This window comes from Bison bison, unplaced genomic scaffold, assembly GCF_000754665.1.
Source record: "Bison bison bison isolate TAMUID 2011002044 unplaced genomic scaffold, Bison_UMD1.0 scf7180017864330, whole genome shotgun sequence".
NCBI lineage: Eukaryota > Metazoa > Chordata > Mammalia > Artiodactyla > Bovidae > Bison > Bison bison.
The window spans coordinates 5,727,791-5,754,896 of record NW_011494902.1 but is presented as its reverse complement, the minus strand read 5'-3'; the positions used below and the strand labels follow the sequence as shown (position 1 = coordinate 5,754,896).

Here is a 27,106-nt window from a genome sequence, read left to right as displayed (position 1 = left end):
ATGAAAAGATGCTCAGCATCACTCATTATCAGAGAAATGCAAATCAAAACCACTATGAGGTACCATTTCATACCAGTCAGAATGGCTGCGATCCAAAAGCCTACAAGTAATAAATGCTGGAGAGGGTGTGGAGAAAAGGGAACCCTCTTACACTGTTGGTGGGAATGCAAACTAGTACAGCCACTGTGGAGAACAGCGTGGAGATTCCTTAAAAAACTGGAAATAGAACTGCCTTATGATCCAGCAATCCCACTGCTGGGCATACACACTGAGGAAACCAGAAGGGAAAGAGACACGTGTACCCCAATGTTCATGGCAGCACTGTTTATAATAGCCAGGACATGGAAGCAACCTAGATGTCCATCGGCAGATGAATGGATAAGAAAGCTGTGGTACATATACACAATGGAGTATTACTCAGCCATTAAAAAGAATACATTTGAATCAGTTCTAATGAGGTGGATGAAACTGGAGCCTATTATACAGAGTGAAGTAAGCCAGAAAGAAAAACACCAATACAGTATACTAACGCATATATATGAAATTTAGAAAGATGGTAACAATAACCCTGTATACGAGACAGCAAAAGAGACACAGATGTATAGAACAGTCTTTTGGACTCTGTGGGAGAGGGAGAGGGTGAGATGATTTAGGAGAATGGCACTGAAATATGTATAATATCATGTATGAAACGAGTCGCCAGTCCAGGTTTGATGCACAATACTGGATGCTTGGGGCTGGTGCACTGGGATGATCCATAGGGATGGTATGGGGAGGGAGGAGGGAGGAGGGTTCAGGATGGGGAACACGTGTATGCCTGTGGTGGATTCATTTCTGTATATGGCAGAACCAATCAATATTGTAAAGTTTAAAAATAAAATTTAAAAAATAAAAATAAAAAAAAAACAGAAAAAAAAAAAGTCTATCTTGATTTCAGGTTTGGAGAACAATGGTAGTTACCTAACTCTGAATTTCTCCTACCACCATTACCCCACAAAAAATACTAAGAGTGAAACAAACCATATATTACCATTGTGTTCACCATTACTGGATAAAGAGAACACACACACATAAAAATACACAAACACACACACACACCTTTATGTTCAAATCACAAGTAAACAGAAAATATTCTAACAGATTATCCATTGACCCCCTTCAGATGCAATTTACTGGGTGCAGAAAGTAGAGGACAGGTCTTGTAAAAGATTCCATAATAACGATTACAGAGATTATCATACTAAGTGAAGTAAGCTAGACAGATAAAGAAACTAACATTGTTTATATATGGAATCTAAAAAAAAAATGACACCACTGAATTTACATACAAAACAGAAAATATCCACGTACATAGAAAACAACTTATGGTTGCATGTATGTGTGCTAAGTCACTTCAGTCCTGTCCAACTCTTGGTAACTCTATGGAATGTAGCCCACCAGGCTTCTCTGTTCATGGGATTCTCCAGGTGAGAACACTGGACTGGCTTGCCACACCCTCCTCCAGGGAATCTTCCTGACCCAGGGATTGAACTCACATCTCTTACATCTCCTGCACTGGCAGGCAGACTCTTTACCACTAGCACCACCTGGGAAATTTATCAAAGAGGAAGGGGTTGGGGTAGGGATAAATTATGAGTTTGGGGTTAACAGACATAAACTAACTATAGATAAAATAGATAACAGAGATCAGTTCAGTTCAGTCACTCAGTTCCGTTCAGTTCAGTTCAGTCGCTCAGTCGTGTCCAATTCTTTGTGACCCCATGAACCGCAGTACGCCAGGCCTCCCTGTCCATCACCAACTGCCGGACTTTACCTAAACTCATGTCCATTGAGTCGGTGATGCCATCGAGCCATCTCATCTACTGTCCTCCCCTTCTCCTCCTCCCCCCAATCCCTCCCAGAATCAGGGTCTTTTCCAATAAGTCAAGTCTTCGCATGAGGTGGCCAAAGTATTGGAGTTTCAGCTTCAGCATCAGTCCTTCCAATGAACACCCAGGACTGATCGCCTTTAGGATGGACTGGTTGGATCTCCTTGCAGTCCAAGGGACTCTCAAGAGTCTTCTCCAACATCACAGTTCAAAAGCATCAAGTCTTCGGTGCTCAGCCTTCTTCACAGTCCAACTCTCACATCCATACATGACCACGAAAAAACCATATCCTTGACTGGACGAACCTTTGTTGGCAAAGTGATGTCTCTGCTTTTGAATATGCTATATAGGTTAGTCATAACTTTCCTTCCAAGGAGTAAGCGTCTTTTAATTTCATGGCTGCAATCACCACCTGCAGTGATTTTGGAGCCCAAAAAAATAAAGTCTGACACTGTTTCCACTGTTTCCCCATCTGTTTCCCATGAAGTGATGGGACCAGATGCCATGATCTTAGTTTTACGAATGTTGAGCTTTAAGCCAACTTTTTCACTCTCCTCTTTCACTTTCATCAAGAGGCTTTTTAGTTCCTTTTCACTTTCTGCCATAAGGGTGGTGTCATCTGCATATCTTAGGTTATTGATATTTCTCCCGGCAATCTGGATTCCAGCTTGTGCTTCTTCCAGTCCAGCGTTTCTCATGATGTACTCTGCATATAAGTTAAATAAACAGGGTGACAATATACAGCCTTGATGTACTCCTTTTCCTATTTGGAACCAGTCTGTTGTTCCATGTCCAGTTCTAACTGTTGCTTCCTGACCTGCATACAAATTTCTCAAGAGTCAGATCAGGTGGTCTGGTATTCCCATCTCTTTCAGAACTTTCCAGTTTATTGTGATCCACAGAGTCAAAGGCTTTTACATAGTCAATAAGCAGAAATAGATGTTTTTCTGGAACTCTCTTGCTTTTTCCATGATCCAGCAGATGCTGGCAATTTGATCTCTGGTTCCTCTGCCTTTTCTAAAACCAGCTTAAATATCTGGAAGTTCATGGTTCACATATTGCTGAAGCCTGGCTTGGAGAATTTTGAACATTACTTTACTAGCGTGTGAGATGAGTGCAATTGTGCGGTAGTTTGAGCATTCTTTGGCATTGCCTTTCTTTGGGATTGGAATGAAAACTGACCTTTTCCAGTCCTGTGGCCACTGCTGAGTTTTCCAAATTTGCTGGCATATTGAGTGCAGCACTTTTACAGCATCATCTTTCAGGATTTGAAGTAGTTCCACTGGAATTCCATCACCTCCACTAGCTTTGTTCGTAGTGATGCTTTCTAAGGCCCACTTGACTCCATATTCCAGGATGTCTGGATCTAGGTGAATGATCACACCATCGTGATTATCTTAGTCGTGAAGATCTTTTTTGTACAGTTCTTCTGTGTATTCTTTTCACCTCTTCTTAATATCTTCTGCTTCTGCTTAGGTCCATACAATTTCTGTCCTTTATTGAGCCCATCTTTGCATGAAATGTTCCCTTGGTATCTCTAATTTTCTTGCAAAGATCGCTAATCTTTCCCATTCTGTTGTTTTCCTCCATTTCTTTGCACTGATCACTGAGGAAGGCTTTCTTATCTCTCCTTGCTATTCTTTGGATTTCTGCATTCAGATGTTTATATCTTTCCTTTTCTCCTTTGCTTTTCACTTCTCTCCTTTTCACAGCTATTTGTAAGGCCTCCCCAAACAGCCATTTTGCTTTTATCATTTCTTTTCCATGGGAATAGTCTTGATCCCTGTCTCCTTTACAATGTCATGAATCTCTGTCCATAGTTCATCAGGCACTCTATCTATCAGATCTAGTCCCTCAAGTCTATTTTTCACTTCCACTGTATAATCATAAGGGATTTGATTTAGGTCATCCCTGAATGGTCTAGTGGTTTTCCCTACTTTCTTCAATTTAAGTCTGAATTAGGCAATAAGCAGTTCATGATCTGAGCCACAGTCAGCTCCCAGTCTTGTTCTTGTTGACTATATAGAGCTTCTCCATCTTTGGCTGCAAAGAATATCATCAGTCTGATTTCGGTGTTGGCCATCTGATGATGTCCATGTGTAGAGTCTTCTCTTGTGTTGTTGGAAGAGGGTGTTTGCTATGACCAGTGCATTTTCTTGGCAAAACTCTGTTAGCCTTTGCCCTGCTTCATTCCATATTCTAAGGCATTGCTGCTGCTGCTGCTAAGTCGCTTCAGTCGTGTCTGACTCTGTGTGACCCCATAGGTGGCAGCCCACCAGGTTCCCCCTTCCCTGGGATTCTCCAGGCAAGAACACTGGAGTGGGTTGCCATTTCCTTCTCCAATGCATGAAAGTGAAAAGTGAAAGTGAAGTCGCTCAGGTGTGTCTGACTCTTAGCCACCCCATGGACTGCAGCCTACCAGGCTCCTCCATCCATGGGATTTTCCATGCAAGAATACTGGAGTGGGGTGCCATTGCCTTCTCCGATTCCAAGGCATTAGGGAAATATAAGTCAAAATCATAAGATACAACTTCACACCTGTCAGAATGGCTATCATCAAAAAGACAAAGAATAACAAATTTGGCAAGGATGTGGAGAAAAGACTTGTACACTCTTGGTGAGAATATAAGTTGATGCAGTCACTATGGAAAGCAGTAGAGAGGTTCCTCAATAAAGTAAAAGTGGACTACCATACTAATCTAGCAATTCTAAATCTGTGTGATATATTAAGGTGAAAGTGAAAGTGCTAGCCGCTCAATCATATCCAACTCTTTGAAACCCCATGGACTGCAGCCTGCCAGGCTTCTCGGTCCTTGAAATTCTCTAGGGAGTATTTTGCCATTCCCTTCTCCAGGGGATCTTCCTGACCCAGGGATCGAACCTGGGTCTCCCACATTGAAGGAGATATTTTTTACTTTCTGAGCCACCAAGGAAGCCTGTGTATGTATATAATTCCATATATATTACATATTCTATATATAATATAATGTTATACATATAATGGGATATTATTCAGTCATAAAAATGAATAATGAAATCTTGCCATTTGCAGCAATACAGAAGGTCCTTGAAGGCAATATGCTAAAGTGAAATAAGTCAGGCAGAGAAAGACAAATAACATATGATCTCATGTGGAATCTACAACAAAACACCAAATTCATCGATACAGAGAACAAATTGGTGGTTGAAGAGATAGGACATGAATGAGGGGAGAGATGGGTAAAGGAAGGTACAAACATCCAGTTTTGTACAGCATGGTTACTATAGTTAGTAATAACAGTGTATTCAGTATTTGAAAGTTGTTAAGAGAATAGTTCTTAAAACTTCCCATTAGAAGAAAAAATACTTTTATAATTATGTATGGTGATGGATGTTAACTAAAACTATTGTGACTATTTTGAAATATACAAAGATATTGAATCATTATATTGAATACCTATGTGTAACATAATGTTATACATAAAATATATCTCAATATAAAAATAAAGGAATCTGTATTATTAAAAATGTTAGTTATATGTTAATTTATAAATTTAATGTAATCACAATAAAAATTCCAGTGAGCTAACTTTATTGAGCTAGACAAATTGATCACAAATTTTATAAGAAATGATTATCTTTCAAATAAGCCAAGAAATACAAACAAAGAATAGTTATGAGAAATGACTACCCAGTGAGATATTATGTTAGCAAAGACCCTCTAATTAAAGTAACGCCAGACCAGTGTTCTTGCCTGGAGAATCTCAGGGACAGGGGAGCCTGGTGGGCTGCTGCCTATGGGGTCACACAGAGTCAGACACGACTGAAGCGACTTAGCAGCAGCAGCACCAGCTCATAAATAGATAGACAAATAGAATAGAAGCCCAGTAAGAGACCCAACTATGTATAAAAATATAATACATAATAAAGATGGTATCTCAATTATAGGGTCAAAAGGAGACACTTTTTTATAAAATAAATAGCACTGGAACACTGGAAAGACTTTGGGGAAAAGACTAAATAAGATCCATTTCCTATACCATATATAAGAACCCAGTGTAAATTGATCAAAGATTCAAATATAAAAACAAAATTAGTCACACACTAGGAGAAACTGAAAGAGTCAATTCTAGGCAGGTTGATAAGAAGTCCGGGATCCCCGAGGAGGAAAAAGGGGTCTGGGGCTCTCAAGGAGGAGACAGGGCTCTGGAATTCTCAAGGAGGAGGAAAGGACAAATGTTTCTTTCTACATTCCTTAGTAAGGATTATATAAGAATAATGTATCCTGCTTGAGGACATGTTTCTCCTTCCTGAAAACCTTCTGATTAACCCTGTTATCTTAAAATGTTTATTATGGGAGTGGGTCTAGTAAGATCTTTACAACCTTGAGACATTCTTTTGATTTATTGTAATAACCAATTAAAAAGTATATAATTCCCTTGCTAAGACTAGGGATTGGGGGCACTCTCCATCCCCTTCTGATGCCTATGGCAGAAGCTTTCTCTGCCCCTGTTTATACTTTAATAAAACTCTGCTATACAAAAGCTCTTGAGTGATCAAGCCTGGTCCTGAAGCTAAATCTTCTTGGGAGATCACGAATCGAACACAATTCACCGTAAGCTGTCATCCTGGGGGCTCATCCAGGATCTTCAGAACAAGGTAAGAACACTCAGAGCTCTATACTCTACTTTCTCAGTAAACACATTTTCTGCTTTACTTTACTAACTCCATCAGTGCTTCCCTGTTGGCTCAGCTGGTAAAAAATCTACCTGCAATGTGGGAGACCTGGGTTTGATCCCTGGGTTGGGAAAATTCCCTAGAGAAGGGAAAGACTGCCCACTCCAGTATTCTGGCCTAGAGAATTCCATGGACTGTAGTCCATGGGGTCACAAAGAGTCAGACACAACTGAGCAACTTTCAGTTCACTTACTAACTCTAAGGTGTGTTTATGTGAATGAATGACATGCCCTGTTTGAAGAAAGAGATGAGCCTTGCTCTGCAGTTTCACAATGCCTCGTAATGACCGAAGGCAGCCCCAGAAAGGGGCTACTTGGTGGGGGTTTATACCGACCTACCAATGCCAAGAGACCCCAAGGTCCCTGTGAGGGGAGCGGCCAGAAATGGGAGAAGCATGTGGACCAAACTTTCCTTTCTCGGTCAACTTTTCCTGGTTTCTTTGACCATTTCATAATTGCATGGGGAATTAGAACAACTAACCTAATCTGTCAGATCATAGGCTTTCAAGGGACTTGTGATCCATGGTGTTAATATGTACTTTTATTTAGACCCCCATGTATGGAAGTGCCTTGCCTTGCTAGGAGCCAAACATTACAAGAGCACGTTTGGGATTGAGGCAGAGCTCTAGCTCCAGGAATGTCTCAGGCTAGAGATCACTCTCTTGGCTGGCTGCCTCAGGGGCCAGCGACCTGAAAGTGAGTCTTTGTCATGGTTTTGCCTCTAATCTACGTGGATAGAAGCACAGGTGGTGACCATAATGTATTTGAAGACACAGATTGGGAATTGCAGGATACAGTCAGATTGGAAGTGCAATGAGCTTCTTCCTGAGGTAGTGCTAGCTCTTAGTGGACTAGAGGAGGCTCTCTGGTGGCTTTTGTCTCAACTCTCTAGATATTCATTTTGTGAAATCTGTGGGAATGAACTGGAAAGATTGGCCCTAGTAGCTTGAGGACAAATATCACTTTTTCCTGGCTGGCCAACCCTCCACCACCGCTTTTGCTATACTGGTGTGGTGACACTCAGAAGGGACATCTTAGTTGTTCATCCCTTCATGACTCACCATTCTACTGAGGTCAGGACTGTACTCAGGAATGTGCACAGGCACATGTAAGATAGATGATTCCCCTAGAAGTACTAGCTTGGAAAACATTCCAAAATCTGCCTTGGTCCACCCTGGGTGGCATCAGAGAAAAGGGCAAATCAAACAAAGGTCTTGGTGGTATGGAACCAAATCAGTCTGGGATGACATCAGGTCTACCCCTGGTGCATCTCCACCCCACCTTGGTGGCAGAGCTGGGAGAGATGAGTACAGCACCTGCATTAGTAAAGGACAGACTAAGTCCAACCAGGGAAGGAAAGCTTCGGTGTAAAATGTGTCTATATCCCCATCTGGCGTACTGCAGTCCATGGGGTTGCAAAGAGTTGGACAGCACTGAGTGACTGAGATGAACTGAACTGAACGCTCTCATCTAGAACAGGGAGGGACACCTCTGGTGGAAAGAAGCCACAGCTGTGGATGCCACTGTTTTCTCTCTTACTGATGGGAGCTAACAGTTCCAGAACCACTTCTTTAAAATGTGTTAAAAAAAAACCGGGACGAGTTTGATTCCCCAGAATTTAAATAGACAATCTGATCCTTTTCTGTGATCAGTATCCTTGGAATACATGAATGCTGGCCAGTTAAAGAATCTCAATTATAATACTGTCTTACAATTAGATCAGTTCTGTACAAAACAAGAGAAATGGGCAGAAGCGCCATATGTGTAGCTCTTTATCTCTCTGTGAGACATGCCAGACTTATGTCCTAAGTGTACAGATTTGGATATGAAACCTTCAGCTCCCTCCTATTCTCTTATTTTGCCCCTGTATCTGAGGCTCCCAACTGAATAGGCTAAGAATCAGGGCACCCTTCCAGAAGGGGTTCCCTCAGTCTTGGTAAAAATTCAAACAGTCCCAATTGTAGTCAAGACTATCGAGAGGATCCAAAAAGTACACAGAAGCCTTTATGGGACTAACTTTACTTTATGAGCTTACTTGGAGAAATGTAATGTATGTCTTGAGACAGATGCCGACTTCTGACTTAAGGGCTCGAGTTTTGGGGAAGCTACTACTTTTGGAGTTGAATGGCTTCAACATGAGACAAGGGGAAAGAGGAAACACAAAATAGCTCTCCTTCCTACTGGGAGCCAAACAGTTCCCATAACAGAGCCACTTTGCTGGATGTATTCTTGTAGGACCCAAGCAAACACATGCTAAGACTTTAAACTATGCTAAGTTGGCTAACATAGACAGGGAGAGAATGAAACTCCTGGTAAATTCCTAGTTAGACTGTGGGAGGCCCACCACAAGTTTACTGACATAGATTCCAAAAGTTCAGAGGGAGAAATAACCTTAAAGATAGATTTTTCACTCAGTTGACTCCAGCTATCTGCTGTAAGCTACCAAAACAGGCATTTGGACCAAATCCGTCTTTTAGAAAAACTGTTGCCGCTGACTCAGTATATTACAGTAAAGAATATAAGGAGGAAAAATGACAGCAGAAAAGAACCAAAGAAAAGGCCCAGGCTCTAGTGATGGCTATGAAAACTGCTATGAAACAGGCTGAGGAAAAATGCCCAGAGGGACCCAGGTGAAAAGAGATGGGCTTGCTATTACTGTGGAAAGGAGGGGCATCTCAAGCAGGATTGCCCTCAGGCATCTAAGTCACCCCGGCTCCATGTCCGGTCAGTAAAGGACCACACTGGAGGAGAGTCTGCCCCCAGAGGCGTAGGCCCCAGGGGTTGGACTCTCAGGACAATCAGGACTGAAGATGCCTGGGCATCCCCACACAAGCTCCCATCCTAATAACATCTGAGGAACCCTGGGTATTAATAACTGTGGGGGTCCAATCAGTTGATTTTCTTCTGGACACTAGGGCAACTTTCTCTGTGCTCACTGAAGCCCCTGGACTGCTTTTCTCCCAATCCACTACTGTAATGGGACTGTCAGGACAAGCCAAACATTATTTCAGTCATCCTTTAAGCTGCAACTGAGACTCTGTGCTATTTTCACAGGAGTTTCTGATTGTATCCGTCTCCCTCACCCTTTCTGAAGAGGGATATACTCAAGAAGGTCGAGGCCTCTGTTTTCATGAATATGGAACCCAGTCTTTTTAACTGAACAAAATGTAAATACTAGAGTGTGGGCTGATGTAAAAACTATGGGTCAAGCACAAAATGTTGTTCCTGTCATTATCAAGCTCACAGACCCTCACTTATTTCCACATTAAAAGCAGTATTCATTAATGTCCAAGGTTAAGGAAGGGTTTAGTCCAGGCAACATTCCTATTTTAGGTGTAAGAAAAGTCAAATGATAAATGAAGACTTGTTCAAGATATACAAATAATACGTGTCTAATCCTTATACTTTACTGTCTGAAATTCCTAAATGAGCCAAATATTTTTCAATCATTGATTTGAAGGATACTTTCTAGAGCTAAACCTATACTAAATCACCCTCCACCTATGACTTTAAAACAACTGAGAGGATCCTTGGACATTACAGGCTATTGTTGCATTTAGATTCAGCGTTATGCAGAACTTGCCTGGCCTTTCTATAAACTTATAACAGAATCAGCAGGCCCAAACTGACAAGCTGGTTTGGTCCCAAGAGACTCAAAAGGTTTTTAAGACCCTTCAAACTGCTCTTTTGCAGGCTCCCGCTTTGAGCTTGCCCACAGGATCAAAATTTAGTTCCTTACTGAAAAAAGGCTATGGCCACATTTCTGAAGGGTAACTGCTACTATTGTTTTGCTAATGCCTAAAGCCAACAAAGGTCCGTCTAGTCAAGGCTATGGTTTTTCCTGTGGTCATGTATGGATGTGAGAGTTGGACTGTGAAGAAGGCTGAGCGCCGAAGACTTGATGCTTTTGAACTGTGGTGTTGGAGAAGACTCTTGAGAGTCCCTTGGACTGCAAGGAGATCCAACCAGTCCATTCTGAAGGAGATCAGCCCTGGGATTTCTTTAGAAGGAATGATGCTAAAGCTGAAACTCCAGTACTTAGGCCACCTCATGTGAAGAGTTGACTCATTGGGAAAGACTCTGATGCTGGGAAGGATTGGGGGCAGGAGGAGAAGGGGACGCCAGAGGATGAGATGGCTGGATGGCATCACTGACTCGATGGACGTGAGTCTGAGTGAACTCTGAGAGTTGGTGATGGACAGGGAGGCCTGGCATGCTGCGATTCATGGGGTCGCAAAGACTGAACTGAACTGAACTGAAAGCTCATAAGTTTACTAATAGGCAAAATCTTACTGTACTGACTTCTCATGATTGAGAAGTCATTAAACTCTAAAGTTCAGAGCAACAATGCTCTGTCTTTAAAGCTACTGTAACTAAAGGGGTGTGGCCATAGCCTTTTTAAAGTTAAAAAGGCTAATGACATTATTCAGAGGCATCTGTGAAAGTTAACTCAGAAAACACAAGACAGTTTGTTTAATATTTTACCCATAGGTTTAATGAGGGCTCAAAAGCTCTCATTAAAGCACCCTTAAGAAGAAGGGTCTGTCTCTATGACAGACTGTTTTTGCACACAGATATTGTCATAGATCCTAAAGCCTTAGAACTAACTATGTGACTCAGCTTTCAGCTTTTCAACCTCCTCATTAACTGAAGATTTCCCATGGTGGGTTTCTCCACTTCAAGGCAAGGAGTTTCTTCAACTGTGCAAATACCTTCACCAACAACAATTGTATGTGACACCTCTTCTTGATCTGATGACATCTAACAATCCTAAGATGAACTGGTATAACATATTGTACCTCAACTATGGACATAATGTGACTTTAATTTTGATTAGGTTTTAACTTGGTTTAACGATTATTTTGCCTTAAATCAGCAACTAAAACAGGGTTTGTTTCTAACTGTCTGAAAGCTTTTAAGTTACAAATAGTTGTCCAGGTTCCTATGAGTACCACAGCCTCCTCCAACTATTACAGGGGGCCCATTGATCAGAGACCCTCAATATGAGGATCAGGAGAATATGTTGCCTCAACAATTTAGGGATGATGCCCCTCAATAGCAGGAAGTAGTTATGGAACAAAGATGACACCGCTTTCCCTTGGCAACATAATTCTCCTAAAATAAAAGGGGGAAAGAGAGAGTCAAGTCCTAGGCAGGTTGATAAGAAGTCCAGGGTCCCCAAGGAGGAGAAAGGGGTCTGGAATTCTCAAGGAGGAGGAAAGGACAAACTTTTTTTCCTACATTCCTTAGTAAAGATTATACAGCAATAATGTATCCTGTTTGAGGACATATTTCTCCTTCCTGAAAACCTTCTGATTAATCCTGTTATCTTATGGGAGTAGGTCTAGTAAGATCTTTACAACCTTGAGACATTCTTTTGATTTATTGTAATAACCAATTAAAAAGTATATAATTCCCTTGCTAAGTCTAGGGATTGGGGGCACTCTCCATTCCCCTTCTGATGTCTATGTCAGAAGCTTTCTCTGTCCCTTTTTATACTTTAGTAAAACTCTGCTATACAAAAGTTCTTGAGTGATCAAGCCTGGTCCCTGGTCCTGAAGTTAAATCTTCTTCAGAGATCACGAATCCAACACCACTCACTGTAATTTATCAAAACCATGGATACACTTTTGAGGTATTATTTTATCTTTATTTTGAGAAAAAGAGTCACTGAAAATATAAAGAATAATGTTTCTTAAAATATACATTTACCTCACTCCAATCTAGATCCATTGATTTTAACAACTGTCATACTTGCTTCAAATTATTCTCAAAGAAATAAGATGTTAATATAATAGTTTAATTCCCCTTAAACCATAACCAGGACTCCCTTTTCCAAGTACCAGAAGGAACCACTATTGTAACTTGGGACTATATTTAATTATAACTATCAGTTACTATTATATAAAAAATATATTTATCCATAACATTCTAGAAACTTGTATTCACACCTTACATTTATATCCTGGATATCCATGAATCTCGATATACAGAGAAATCTAGTTTACTTCTTTTCTTTGCTGTTTAGTGTCCTGTATTGTAAGTTTTAGTTATGGTATTCCCTTTTGACATTCTTTCTTATATTTTGCTCTTATAAATAAAGAGTAGCTTTACACACACATAGGACCCACTGACAAGAGGTTATCTAGGGTCTATGCACAAAATGCATCCTATGTAGGGTGACATAATAACCAGATGGCCTGGAAAAATCCCACATTACCCATTTGCTCTGGCATAAATATTAGTAGCACCTTGAAACCATCAATACATTCAAACTGGATGTGGAAAAGGCCATAACTAAACTTCAAATGCAATAAATTATACATAGAGACCAATATGACTACTTAGAAAAAATTTTAAACTTTTACATAAAAAATATCATAAGCAAAGTTGAAACACAAATTGACAACTAAAAGACAATGTGAAAACACATATCCCAGATTCAGTGCTAATATCCTTAACTATTGATACAAAGACTTGGAAATGACACCTTGGACAAAACTTCCTATAGAAATGCAGGCAAACAAAAGATAGACAATTTGCAAAATGAACTAGAAATGCGGTCCCTGAATATATGGGCAAATGTTCAAATTCACACATATTAAGAGAAATACAATTATGATACCATTTTTCATATTTCAGATTGGCAAAAATTCCAAAAGCTTGACAAAACACTCTCTTTGTAAATTTGTTGATGGGAATTTAAGATGGCATCACTTCCAGGAAGGGAAATTTGGCAAAACCTAACAAAATTTGTATACATTAATCCTTTCACCCAGCTATCACCCTGTAGGAATTTATCCTAAAGATATACCTTCAACAGTATCAAAATACATGATCCAGAGTTTACCTACCAAATAATTATTTGTAATTAAAATATACTGGAATCTACCAAGAGGCCAAGCATAAAAATTTGTTCCAATAAGTGGTTTAGGGAGTCAACAAAATTCTAAGCAAATGTCAAAAAAGGAAGAAGACCTTGAATAACTCAATAATTCAGTAACTGATGTGGAACAATTTCCAGTAAATAATAGTAAGTAAAAAAAAATCCAAAGACAGTAGATAGTATGCTTTCTTTTGTGAAAGAAAGAAGAGAAAATATAAAGAAATACAAGGAGCAAAAGCTGGAAAACAAGAAAGTATATTATCTACAAGAAGTAGAAGACAGGATGAAAGTAAGTTGAATGGAGTATCATTTCTTTGAATTTAACTTTATGTATACATTTGGCTTTAGATATATGATACACCATTTAAAAAATTAAATCAATAAAGATGAAGAGGGGAAAACTAAAATCTAAAACTTAAAATTGGAAAAAACAACAAACAAAATTTATTCTTTTCTCACTCTTCTTCCATTTTCATTCCTACCACCAAAACATTCTCTACTGGTTTCAAAGAATAAAGTATGAAAATAACTCTTTCGTTTTGGGTCTGCATTTTTTATGTTTGGGGGACTATAAAAATAGAAAATTTCTTTCCAAACCTACTTTTGTGGTGGAGATAAAATGCAAACAAACACAGCAACAATAATATTTGAGCTTTAGAAATGATGTTTCCTTTATAGTCTTAAAATTTATTATCCTTCAGAAACTCTTTTCAGGAGAAATCAAAGTATTTATTCGACCACAGTGGTCAGAGAAATTAAGGCATGTTTAACAAAAATCAAATGATCACAGCTTATCCATGCCAAATTTCCCTCTATATTAAAATAAAAGTAAAATTCATTCATCTGAATTTTATTCATCCAAGCAATACATAAGAATCATTTTCCTATTCATATGAACAGATTGTCTAGTCTACAGATCAAAATTCCTAACTCAGATATCCTTCTACTTAAAAAAAATAAAGTAAAAGAAACAAAGTGAATCATTAAAAAAAAAACTCAATAGAGAAAACAACTTCATTTCATTAAGTCAAGGCTTTATAAAAAGCTCAATAACAGTATCATTGATATTTGAGAAAAGGAATGGCTAACAGGCTATAGGACAGCTATTTTAAAATGTAATAATGAAACCTCAGAGAAAGTCCTGTCAAACTAAAAGGCAAAACAGGATATGTAATGAGACAGTTAAAAACAAAAGATCTTTAAACCCAAGAGGCAAATCAATGAGGAGGGAGCAGAGTGGCACCATGAGTAATACAACTGCCTATCACATTGCACACGTAACTTTGAAGAGAAAATTGCTTGATGTGATTATCAAAAGTTAAAGAAATCAATGAGAGAGCTACTAAAGGACATTACTTAAAGCTCTGTGTTGTCCTAGATGAAGAAAATGACATTCCAGCAAGGCACAAGCAGGAGCATGCATTATGGAAGTAAAGATGAGGTCCTCCTATTCTAAATGCCAGGACAACCAGACATTGCCATAATCAAAACAGGGGAAGCAAAATGACATTTGTCCCAACAGTATCACAGAGAACACCAAAATAAAACTCATCTAAAGGTGGAACAAAAGAGTGAAAGGTATCTGTACTTAAGGAAAACTTGTACCTATTAAGGGAAACAAAGTTCATCCCAGAGGTCAACCGTCACATTTAAATGATGATATTTTCTTAAATGAACCAGACCCACAGAAAGAAAAATGTATGCTTTTTAGAAATAGATTTGAGCCTTTTTGGCAAAAATCCTGTGGATCAGGATTGATACAAATAAGACAATATTGTCAATAACTCAACCACACAGCTCTCCAGGATATTTCTGTTGATTACAGTGGAAGAGAGAGAAAACAGAAATGTCCCCACTGAACTCTGTATTTTCCTAGTAAGTCAAGTAACACCATATTTCCCCAGTCTGTGAGTCAATTTATAATGCTTCAATGACTAAATGGAATGAATACAATCAATTTCATGGAATAATGGTTTTAAAAAGGTTGCTTCAGTCTGATACACTGCATAGTACTCAAAAGAGAGGGCTTCCCAGGTGGCACTATTGGTAAAGAATTTGCCTGCCAATGCAGGAGATGCAAGAGATATGGTTTGATCCCAGGATCAGGAAGATCCCCTGGAGTAGGAAATGGCACCCCACTCTAGTATTCTTGACTGGAAAACTTCATGGGCACAGGAGCCTGGTGGGTTACAGTCCCTGGGGCCACAAGAGTTGGACACGACTGATTGACAGAGCACACACACACTCAAAAGAGAACAGGGTGACTTCTGGCTCCCATTTCAGCATGTAAACAGCTTGGAAGGCATCACTTCAGTCCTCACAACAGGACTGGACAAACTAAAAATCTTAGATCCATCAGAAAATTGTAGTCACAGGGCAGATGACAGCTCCAAACATTGAAGAGACAAAGACAGATACAGGGTACCACAAATTACTATTGGAAAAGGAGACCAGAAGCAGAAACTGCCACTGGAGTCAGTACCAGGGTAGGAAAACTTGAACTGAAATTGACAAATTTCTGGTGGTTGAGTATGGACAAGCTTTTCAGTTAAAATCTCTGGGGCACTTGGGGAGAGTCCTAGTAGATATTCTATCTACATTTTCATAAGTTTCACTTCCAGAAGTCCTACCAGGTTATCATAGTGAAGATAAAAATCTCTTCATGCTCCCAGCAGGAAATGGGAATCCTAGCCATTTTGAAATACACCCAGAGAATTTTTTTTAAAAGCCTGTCCTCAAAGGAAACTATTTTACCAAAGCCTAACCAGCTGGGATTTTACCAAGCCTAATTAGCCTATTGGAAGGAAAACACTCAACTCTACCCTCTAGCCTTCCTGTTTTACCTCTGGAAGAAGGACTGAGGAATGTTTGTGAAGACCATGTTGCCGGGATACAAGTTCAACAAAAGATTGAGATATAATCACAGGACTAGAAAACACTCCTCCTCTCCTCAAAATCTGACATATCATCAATAAGTCTCTTGCATAATAAAAGGAGATTAAAACAGAAAGAATTGCATGTCCTAGATTTAGGGAGATTTATCTAAGGAATCTCCCCTAGAAAAAGAAGGAAGAGGAAAAACAAGGACACCAGAGGAAAATTTTAGACTTTAACACCTAGAGCATCAGCAAACACGACCTAACTCCTAGCTAGGTAAGTATAAAACTTCACACTAAAAATCTAGTTATCTCCATTCCTTACACTCAGTACATTAAGTCTAGCTTTCCACAAAAGAAAGGAAACAAAAGGTGTACTAAAATATAAAATACAGTCTAAAAGACATAGGAAGCACCCCATTCAGACTCAGATAGAGTGAAATTTTGGCATTATCACAACTATGGGAATTTAAGACAACTATGATTAATATGCTAAAGTCTCTAAAGTAAAACAAATAGACAAAGTGCAACCAAAGATGGGCATTACAAGCATAGGGATGTAAATTCAATGGAAGAATCAAAATGAACTGATAGGTATCAAAGACTGAAACAGAAATGCCCTTCTTCATAGAATGCCCTTTGATGGACTCATCAATAAACTGGACAAAGGTAAGGAAAGAATCACTGAGTTTGAAAAACATCAATAGAAACTCCAAAAACTAAAATGTAAAGAAAACAGAAGAGTGAAAAAGACAGAATATCCAAGAACTGTAAGACAATTACAAATGGAGTAACATTCATTTAATGGGGATACTAGAAGGAAAAAAAATAGAAAGGAACAGAAAAATTATTTGAAGTGACTATCAGTGATACTTTTTCCAAAAATTAATGACAAACAACCAAACCACATAACCAGGATACTCAGGGAACAGATAGCATATGACAAACAAAAACAAAACAAAACCAACAATACTACATGGGTATTCTATATTCAAATTGCAGAAAATCAAATACAAAGAGAAAATTCTTGAAAGAAGCTGGGTATGGAAATGGGGGTGTTGGAGTAATGCCTAGAGAGGAACAAGGATAATACTACATCAGATTTCTTTCAGAAACCATTTCAGCAAAATGAGAGTGAAGTGTTGAAAGGAAAAATACCACCACCGAAATTTGATATCTAGTGAAATTATCTTTCAAAAGTTGAGAAATAAAGACTTTCTCAAACAAAAATTCAGGAAATGTGTCACCAGGAGACTTGCCTTGCAAGAAATGTTAAAAGAAGCTTTTCGGAGAAATGAAAATAATATAGCTCATGACCATACTTTAAAAATAAAAATGAAGTAACTATGGCTCAGGCATCCAAGCTGGAGCCAGGTGGCCATTACGAACGTGTTTTCAGCTACGTTCCTGCATCAATGAAAACGTGAGTTTTCTGAAATATATCAAACTTAAGACCACCCACCATTTTCAAAAAAAATATCTGCTAGCAGCTGCCAGGTGCAGTCTCAAGTTTCCCCCTGGTAATTACGAAAACTTGCTTATCAAGCACCCTCACTTCTTGACAGCTCCAACCCCAATTCTTGACAAATAAATTATGCGATTTTGTGGTTTCATTTATACATATCTCCTCCATTTTGTAGTCTGGTAGAATACAATTCAAGTATTTCTCAAATCTGTGTCTCCCACGCTATGGTCCTCAGTTTGGCTTGAGTAAAACTCTCCTCTATTCCTTATTATATCTTGTTTACTGATTTTGTTGATACTCAGAAACTTGGATCTACATAAAGAACTATTGGAATAAATGAAGATAAAATAAAATATTTTATTTCTTCTTAATTGAGAAAAGATAATTTGTTCAAAATTACTGTAACAACGTATTTGGTGATTATAGGTTATGGGTAAGTGAAATTAATGACAACAGTATCTGAAGGGATGGGGAAAATGGATGGGGAATACTCTATAATGCATTTCACTATGTGACATGTTATACTGCTATTTGAAAGTGACTTGGATTAGTTATAAATTTCCATGGCAAACCATAGGGCGACCACTGAAAAAGATTTCAAAAAATATAAATTGATACTAAAAGAGACATGGCATATTATAAAATATTAATTAAAAATAGAGAAATGGGAAAACAAAAAAAGCAGAACAAAGAACAACAGCAGCAGTGAACAGAAAACAACAATGAATGTGGTAGCTATTAATCCAATTATAACAATAATCATTTTAAATATCAATGATATAAATATAGCAATTAAAGGACTGAGACTCTCAGAGTAGATAAATAAATACAACTATATGTTGCCTATAAGAAACTTATTTTAAGTAAAAAGATACAGACAGATTAAATAGTAAAGTCATAGAGAAAAAATATCATATTAACAGTAATCAAAGGAAGCTGCAATAGTATATTAATTCCAGAGAAAGCAGATTTGAAAGCACAGAAAATTATCAGGAATAAAGAGGGGCATTGCAAAACTCTAATGGGGTGAATTCTCCAACAAGGCATAAAAATCCTTGTTATGCATGTACCTAACAACAGCATCAAAAGACATGAGACAAAAACTAATAGAACGGCAAAGAAAGATCGATGAATCCGTTATTATAGTTGACGACTTCAACACCCCTCTTGTCAGTAACATCAGTTCAGTTCAGTTCAGTCGCTCAGTCGTGTCTGACTCTTTGCGACCCCATGAATTGCACCACACCAGGCCTTCCTGTCCATCACCAACTCCCAGAATTGCTGACTCCAGGAGTCAGTAACATACAGATACAGTAAGCAGATAATTAGTAAGACCACAGCAGAACTGAACAGCATCACCAATCAATTGAATATGATTGACATTTATATAGAATATTTCATCTAACAATAGCAGAATACACATTCTTCTCAAGCTTATAAAGAGCATTCCCCAAAACAAACCATATTTCTGGGCCATAAAACACAACATTAACAAATCAAAAAGAAATCATACAAAGTATGCCTCATGACACAATGCACTTAAACTACAAATCAAAAACAGAAAGATGGTTGTGGAACACTCAAATACTTGAGGATTAAATAGAACATCTCTAAATAATACATGAGCAAAGAAGAAATCTAAAAAGAAATTAAACATTATTTTGAACTAAATAAAAATGAAAATAGAGCTTTTTAAAATTTGTGGAATGCAGTAAAAGCAGCACTTAGAGGGAAATTTACAGCACTGAATTCACATATTAGAAAAGAAGAATTATCTAAAATCAATAAACTAAACTCCTACCTTAGAATATTAGAAAATTAAATTAAATTCAAATAAGCAGAATGAAAATACTGAAAATTAGAGTTGAAATCAACATAATGAGAAACTGAAAATCAATAGTGAACATAACTGAAACCAAAAGCCGTTCCTTTGAAGAAGTCAATACAATTCATAAACCTCTAGATGGGTTAACTAAGAGCAAAGGAAGAACAGAAGGAGGAGAGAGTGAGTGAGTGAAAGAGAGAGAAAACAAAGCACTAACAACAGTACTGAACAAGAGGTTCTGACTACCACTGAAATTCCCCATGGCTACGGGAGGATAATAAAACAATACTATGAACAAGCTTATACCCCCAAATTTCCTAACTTAGGTGAATGGACCAAGTCCTTAAAACACACAATCTGCTAAAACTCACACAAGAAGAAATCTATAATCTTAATAGATCTATATATATATTAAAGAAACTTAATCAATAACTAATAACCTACCAAAGCAGAAAGCATCAGGCCCAGATGGGTTGAATTCTACCAAAAATGTAAAGAAAGTGTTAGTTGCTCAGTCATGGGATCTTTGTGACCCCAGAAGGAAAAAAATACTATCAATTCTTGACAACTTACTTCTCAAAGCAGAGGACATGATTTCTCAATTCATTGTATGAGGCCAGCACTATCCTATTACCAAAACTAGACAATAACATTATAAAAAAAGAAGACTAATATTTCTCATGAACATATATGCAAAAATTCTCAATACAATAGTAGCAAATAATACCCAACAACATATAAAAATACTAATACATCATAGCCAAGTATGATTTATTCTGGGTATACAATATTGGTTTGACATATGACAATCAATCAATGTAATCTATCCTATCAACAGACTAAGTAAAAAAAAAAAATCATATAATTATACCTGTATATGCACAAAAGGTACTTGACAAAACCCAACACTTATGTATGATTAAAAATTCTCAGCAAATTTGGAATATAGGAAGAGTTTTTCACCTTGCTAAAGAATATCAACAAAAAAACCTGTAGTTAGCATCACACTTAATGGTGAGAAACCAGATGCTGTACTAAGATTAGGAGTAAGGTAAGAATGTCCCTTCTCACTACTCCTATTTGAGAACATACTGGAGGTCCTAGATAATGCAATAAGCAAAAAAATCAAATAAAATATGTCACATTGGAAAGAAAGATATAAAACTGTCTTTTTTGAAAATTATACACATGTCTACATAGATAACTCCAAAGGATCAACAATGGCAATAATAACAAAAATGGAAAAAAAACCCTCCTGGAACAAATACATTATAACAAGGTGCAGGATATAAGGTTAATATAAAAAGTCAACTGCTTTATTATATAAAAGCAATGAATAATTAGAATTTGAAAGTAAAAACACAATACATTTACATTAGAACCAATAATATATAAAATACTAAAGTACCAGTCTAACTATATATATATATATAAGATCTATATGAGGAAAAGTACAAAACTGATTAAAGAAATCAAAGAAGTTTTAAATATATGGAGAAACATTCCATGTACATGACTAAATGCAATATTATCAAGATGTTAGTTCCTCCCAAGTTGATATATACATTACAAGCATTTCCAATAAAAATCCTAGCAAATTGTTTTGTAAATACAAACTGATTCTAAAGTTTATATGGAAAAGCGAGAATTCCAAAAAGTCAACACAATAATTAAATATAAACAAATTCAGAGGACTGACATTCAACTTGAAGACTTACTATGTAAAAAAAAAAAAAAAAGACTTACTATAAAGATGAGCATTTAAGACAGTGTGCTATTGGGAAAGAATAGATAAAATACAAGAATGGAATAATGATACAGGGCCCAGAAACACATCTACACAAATATAGTCAACTGATCTTCAACAAAGAAGGAATGGCAGTTCGATGAAGAAAAGTCAGTCTTTTTAACAAATGGTGCTAGGACAACTGAACATCCATAAGTAGAAAAATCCAGATACAGAACACAAGACTTTCATAAAAATTGACTCAAAATAGAGTAAAATGCAGAACTGTAACACTCCTGGAAGATAACATAGAAGAAAATCTAGTTGACTTTGGGTTTGGTAATGTTTTCTCAGATATAATGCCAAAGAACAACCCATGGAAGAAATATTGATAAACTGGAATTCAATAAGATAAAGAATAACTTTTCTGTGAAAGACACTGTTAAGAAAATGAAAAGACAGATCAAAAACTAGAAGAAACTACTTTCAAAACATGTATCTGATAAGGGCTGGTATCCAAAATATACAAAGAACTCTAAACTCACAACAATAAGAAAAATAAAACAGACAAGAGATCTGAATAGACACCTCACCAAAGGAGAAAAACAGATGGAAAGTAAGCATGTGAAAAGATGCTAAACATCATATGATATGAAGTGACTGCAAATTAAGACAACAAGATACTACTACACACTTATTAAAATAGCTAAAATCTAAAACACTAATAACATCAAATGTTGGCTAGGGTATGAAGCAAAAGGTGCTTTCATGACTCAGTCACTTTTTAAGAGATTTTGGCAGTTTCTTACAAAACTAAACATAAATTCATCATCATAGCAAGAACAGTGCCCATTGGTATTTAAGCAAATCAGCTGAAAATTATATTCACATAAAAATTGGCACCTAATGTTTACAGCAACTTTATTTATAATTGCTGAAACTTGCAGGTGATAGTAAAATGATCACTGGTTGCCAAGGGTTTAGGGAGAGGAAAGGTGGAATTAGTAGAGACAGTAGAGAAGATTCTTAGAGTAGTTAAACTTTTGTGTATTATATAGTACTGCTGGATACATGCCATTATACATTTTGCCCAAGTTCACAGAACGTGCAGCACAAAGAGTGAACTCTAATGTAAACTATGAGTTTCAGTAATGTATCAGTATCGGTTCATCCGTTGTATTCAAATGTACCAAACAACTACACTAATGCAAGATGTGTGTATGAAACAGTATATGTGTGGAGAGGGAATGATGAGGAGATACATAGGAGCTCTAGATTTGCTATTCAAATTTTCTGTAAACCCAAAATCACTCTAAAAAATAAAGTCTATGAATCTAAACAGAAATTAATTTAAAAACAGAAAAAAGCCAACATTTTTTAGTTTAAAAAAAAAAAGCCAACTATAGGCCGAAAACATTCTGTGTAATATTCCAGTAGAGAATATTAACAAACAATGTTTGTACAGATCCCACATACATACTGAGACAATAATCACCCCAATCATCTGCTTAATCTTTTGTTTCACAGAAGCAGGGAATAAAAGGCAGAAAATCACTCTTCAATGGACTTGCCAAGTTATATGGCATAAATCAGAATGAAGCATCAAAGACAAAATATTTGTAAAGCAGAATGGGGGAAAAAATAAAAAAACAATCATCACACTACTTTGTTCTGAGATAGTCCTTTGTGCCAGCTGTGGATCCTCAGAAATGAGCAACTGATGATAATGATTAATTCCATCCATGAGTGTTTCATTGTTGATAATTCCAACTATTGAAAGCCATCTTAATTTGGAAGAAATTTAGCAATATACCAGGGATTACACTTAAGAACTTCTGAGGGAAAAGTAAACAGATACTACTTTTAATACACTTTTATGGTTTATGTCACGACACTATAATACAGTGTAAAGTAAACAATTACAAATAATTTTGTAGCCTAAACTATTGCTTTTAAAAGTTTTAGTCCATTCCCTCTAAAATCTGTCTTTCTAATTATTGCTGTGCAAGATAATGTTTCCATCAAATCAATGCCAAAGAAAACATTCTTGGATTACCTTATTGGTATTATTACTACTATAAAATATCTACAACCCAGAAATAAGAGAATCTGCTTACTCCTCAAAACAAAGTAAACAAACAAAAATCAGTTTAAATGAAAAATATTTATATAGCTTATATCCTAAATTTGAGAATAATTTAAATTTTGTCATTATAATAAATCACTTAGTATTTTATTACTGTAATAACAAAAAAAAACATTTTTATGGAAGGAAAGAGTCTTTAAATTCAATAGTGCTTTACAATTTTTAAAATTTTACACATATGATTTCATGTAATCCCATAATAACCCTTTTTCCCCCAGTACTATATTACCCTAGCCTTTTCCCTTTCCCCACTGGTAACCTCACTCGTTTGTCTTCCAAATATGAGTCTGCTTCTTTTTTGTTTTATTCCCTAGTTTGTTGTATTTTTTTAGGTTCCACATACAAATGATATCATACCATATTTGTCTTTCTCTGACTTATCTCACTTAGTATATTGCCCTCTGAGACCATCCATGTTGCTACAAATGCCAGAATTTCATTCTTTTTTATGGCTGAGCTGTAGTCTACTGTCACACCTTCTTTATCCGGTCATCTCTTGATGAGGACTTAGGGTACAAGATCTATATTTTTAGCTGACTGATATATTGATAAAATGTGAAAATGGATGACTTGTCCTATACAGTCACACTATTAATTACTCTGGAGTTCAGTGTACTTCTGGTCTAGACTAAAAAATGTTTATACTTGACACTGAAAGCTTTTCTAGAGCAACTTTTAAAAACTCAAATCCCAAACCTGATTACAATTTTCCCATTGTAGAAAACCATGAAGAAATTTTTTATAAAAGTACACTGTAAAATATTTAGGTGAACCATGATATAAACACCACAGATCTCCTACCTTAACACAGCATTTCTTCCATCACTCCTTGTACACCAAATCTGGCGGGTTTGAAAACCTATCTCTATGTCCCAGGACTTGGAATGGTGATGCGCCTTGTAACTGTGATGTCTGAAAGTGACCAACTCCTTCGACTCAGAGCTAAAATCCAGAACGGTTCTTCCACTTAGGTTAAGTTCTTTGAGATGAGGCAGTCTACATTTACTCCATGGTCCAACTTTAAGGCTAAACGTATATTCCTCTGCCCCAAGAGGACAAGAAATGGGAGCATCACAGGCTCTTGACTCAGTCAAGTTAGGACACTGTGACCCTCCATAGAGAGGGAGGGCAATAGCTGAGCGAGTTCTGTGCTGTAACTGCTTCCCACACCCATTGCTACACGTAGACCACGGCGAGAACTCAGACACCACACAATCCCGTGGGCAAGGGATGAGGCACGCTTGTTCCGTGGGGGGCTGAGGGGCAAAGTGTTCACATATCTCATTCACAACCATGGTTCTGTTCAGCTTCTGAACACAGTGCACCGTCCGATGCTGCAACCCGTGCTGGGCGGTCACACACGCTGCAGCCCGAGGCCTGGCGGGGCCCAGGGCAGGAGGAGTGAGTACACAGTGGTGCCAGTCGGAAACCTCCCACTGGAAGAGGTCTCTGTGCCAGTCACAGACTCGGAAGCAGCTTCTTTCCTTTGGAGGTCTGTTGTGCTCATCACAGTTAGACAGGTGGCTCGTCCACCCCTCAGAGTGGAAACACCACAGGGCACGACTCTGGCTTCCGCCTGGCCCACAATTTCCTGTACACCTTCCCCAGGGGCCTGCGGGCAGAAAAGACAAAGGGGTCGATTACTCCAAGATCCCAGGCCACCATCCACACAGAAACAGGTCAATCTGTACACCTTGAGACACAAGCAGTGTGAAATTGTGAAATACGAGAAAAAAAAAATAACTTAGTGGTTAAGAAAGTGGATTCTACTCTACATCAGTTGGCCCTTCTTGAAACCTGCAATCCATCTCTTACAGCAATGTCAACTTGGATGAGTTACCTCAACTGCCTAAGTCTCAGTTCCCCACCTACAGGAACAGATAATTAAAGTGCTGACTTGTAGAGTTTTTCTGAGGATCAATAATAAAATGTGATTCCAAGTAACAATATACATGTAATAAATGATTGGTATCATTATAATTATTATGTCTCAAAGCCTATATATCTAACTCAATATTAATACTTTCAAGTTAGGCAGAGTTTCATCTAAAACAATAGCCCCAAATCCAGGATTTTAATAAACTAGGATTTTTCATGTTTCCAATTCTTCAGCTCACAACCTAAGTATACGCTCAGAAGAAAAAGACATTTAAAAAAATAACTTGCAAAAGCATCCTAAATATATATTTGCTTTCTAAATACTGTCCTCAGTTTTGGTTTTTACTTACAGAATGAAAAAGAAAAATGTGATACAGGGGTAAAAGTGAAGTTAATTAAAAAAAAGCAGCACTGAACTGTCTGTGGAAATTCTGCCCCTACAATCCCTGAAATATACTGGCTGGGTAAAGCTTCCAAGGGCATCCCTGGTGGCACAGTGGTGAAGAATCCTCCAATGTAGGAGACATAGGATGTGTGGGTTTGGTCCCTGGGTCAAGAAGATCCTCTGGAAGAGGAAGCATGGTAACCCACTCCAGTATTCTGGCCTGGAAAATTGCAAGGACAGAAAAGTCTGGTGGGCTACAGTCTATGAGGTTGCAGAGTCAGACATGACCTAGCAGCTAAACAACAATAACTTCCAACATTAGCTTGTAATATGCCAAATCTTTTAATTAATGAATTAGTTTTATGAGAAAATTTCAAGAAATGGACAGATAAAAGCGCTACCCATTGACGTTTCTCGCTTTTCTTTTTGCATCCTAACTATAAACACACTGGCTGGCCTCATCCATTAGGCTGATCATCGATCTTTCCACAAAGACAGCAAGTAATCACATTTTGTGTCAATGGGAAAAAAAGTTTCCTCCTTTTCTCTTTACTTAAATATTTAATAAGAGCCTGAAAAAAGAAGCTTATCACTGTTATATTTGCCCCTTTCCTAGCTTTGGAATCACCATAAAGGCAACTCACATCCCGAGAAATCATTTAATTTCCACAAGCAAGAGAAAGAAGGTGAGGTCTTTCTCTCTTTCCTCAAATCTGATCAAACTCCAACATGTCACTTAATTAGTCCCTGGAATGCATTTTCAAGCACATCTAGTACATTTCTAGGAGCAGTAAATGTGTATAGTAACATGCATTTAGGAAGAGACATGTGCCTCCCCAGAGAAACAGGTATTTGCATTTGCTGCAATGAGGATCCCTCTGTGGCAGGGCAATACTTTTGAGGTTGTAATGTACCCAGTCCACCAGTTCTTTCCCCGAGCCCTGGGTGTGCAGACCTGCTATTCTAGGCAATACCATGTTGATAATTTCAGTGCTGATGATTTCTGTCACTTTGTGAAAGAGAATAAAATGTACTCTCATCTTCTTTTGGTGCCCCCACACTCGAGTGTGGTGCTCCATTTCTTGTTGAAACAGAGTTTTACAGAATGAAGTCAGCCTACAGTCACCAAAATGCCCTTTGGTTTCCCACACTCTTTCCGGGGTGAGCTGTCCCAGCACTGCCTCCTCAGGCACAGTCAGTGTGCATGGAAAGTGCAGCGTTCAGCACAGGTCAACTAATCAATCATCTTTAATTCTGATTATTTCCTCCTGAATCACCCACAGCTTAGTATTCTGTACACTGAGATGCTCACTGTGACATGACGGTTATTTGCAGG

At 37.8% G+C, this 27,106-nt stretch overlaps 1 protein-coding gene across 1 annotated transcript in view; it reads right to left on the bottom strand.

Moving 5' to 3' along the window:
* The window catches only part of THSD7B (thrombospondin, type I, domain containing 7B), a 724,891-nt gene extending 698,042 nt beyond the window's left edge, over positions 1 to 26,849 (bottom strand). Inside the window, exons 1-2 of the mRNA XM_010853704.1 lie at positions 26,666 to 26,849; positions 24,309 to 25,119 (exon numbers count right to left, since the gene is read on the bottom strand). Coding sequence (XP_010852006.1) covers positions 24,309 to 25,119; positions 26,666 to 26,849 — 995 coding nt within the window. The remainder of the gene's footprint in view (positions 1 to 24,308; positions 25,120 to 26,665) is intronic.
* Positions 26,850 to 27,106: the final 257 nt, after the last annotated feature.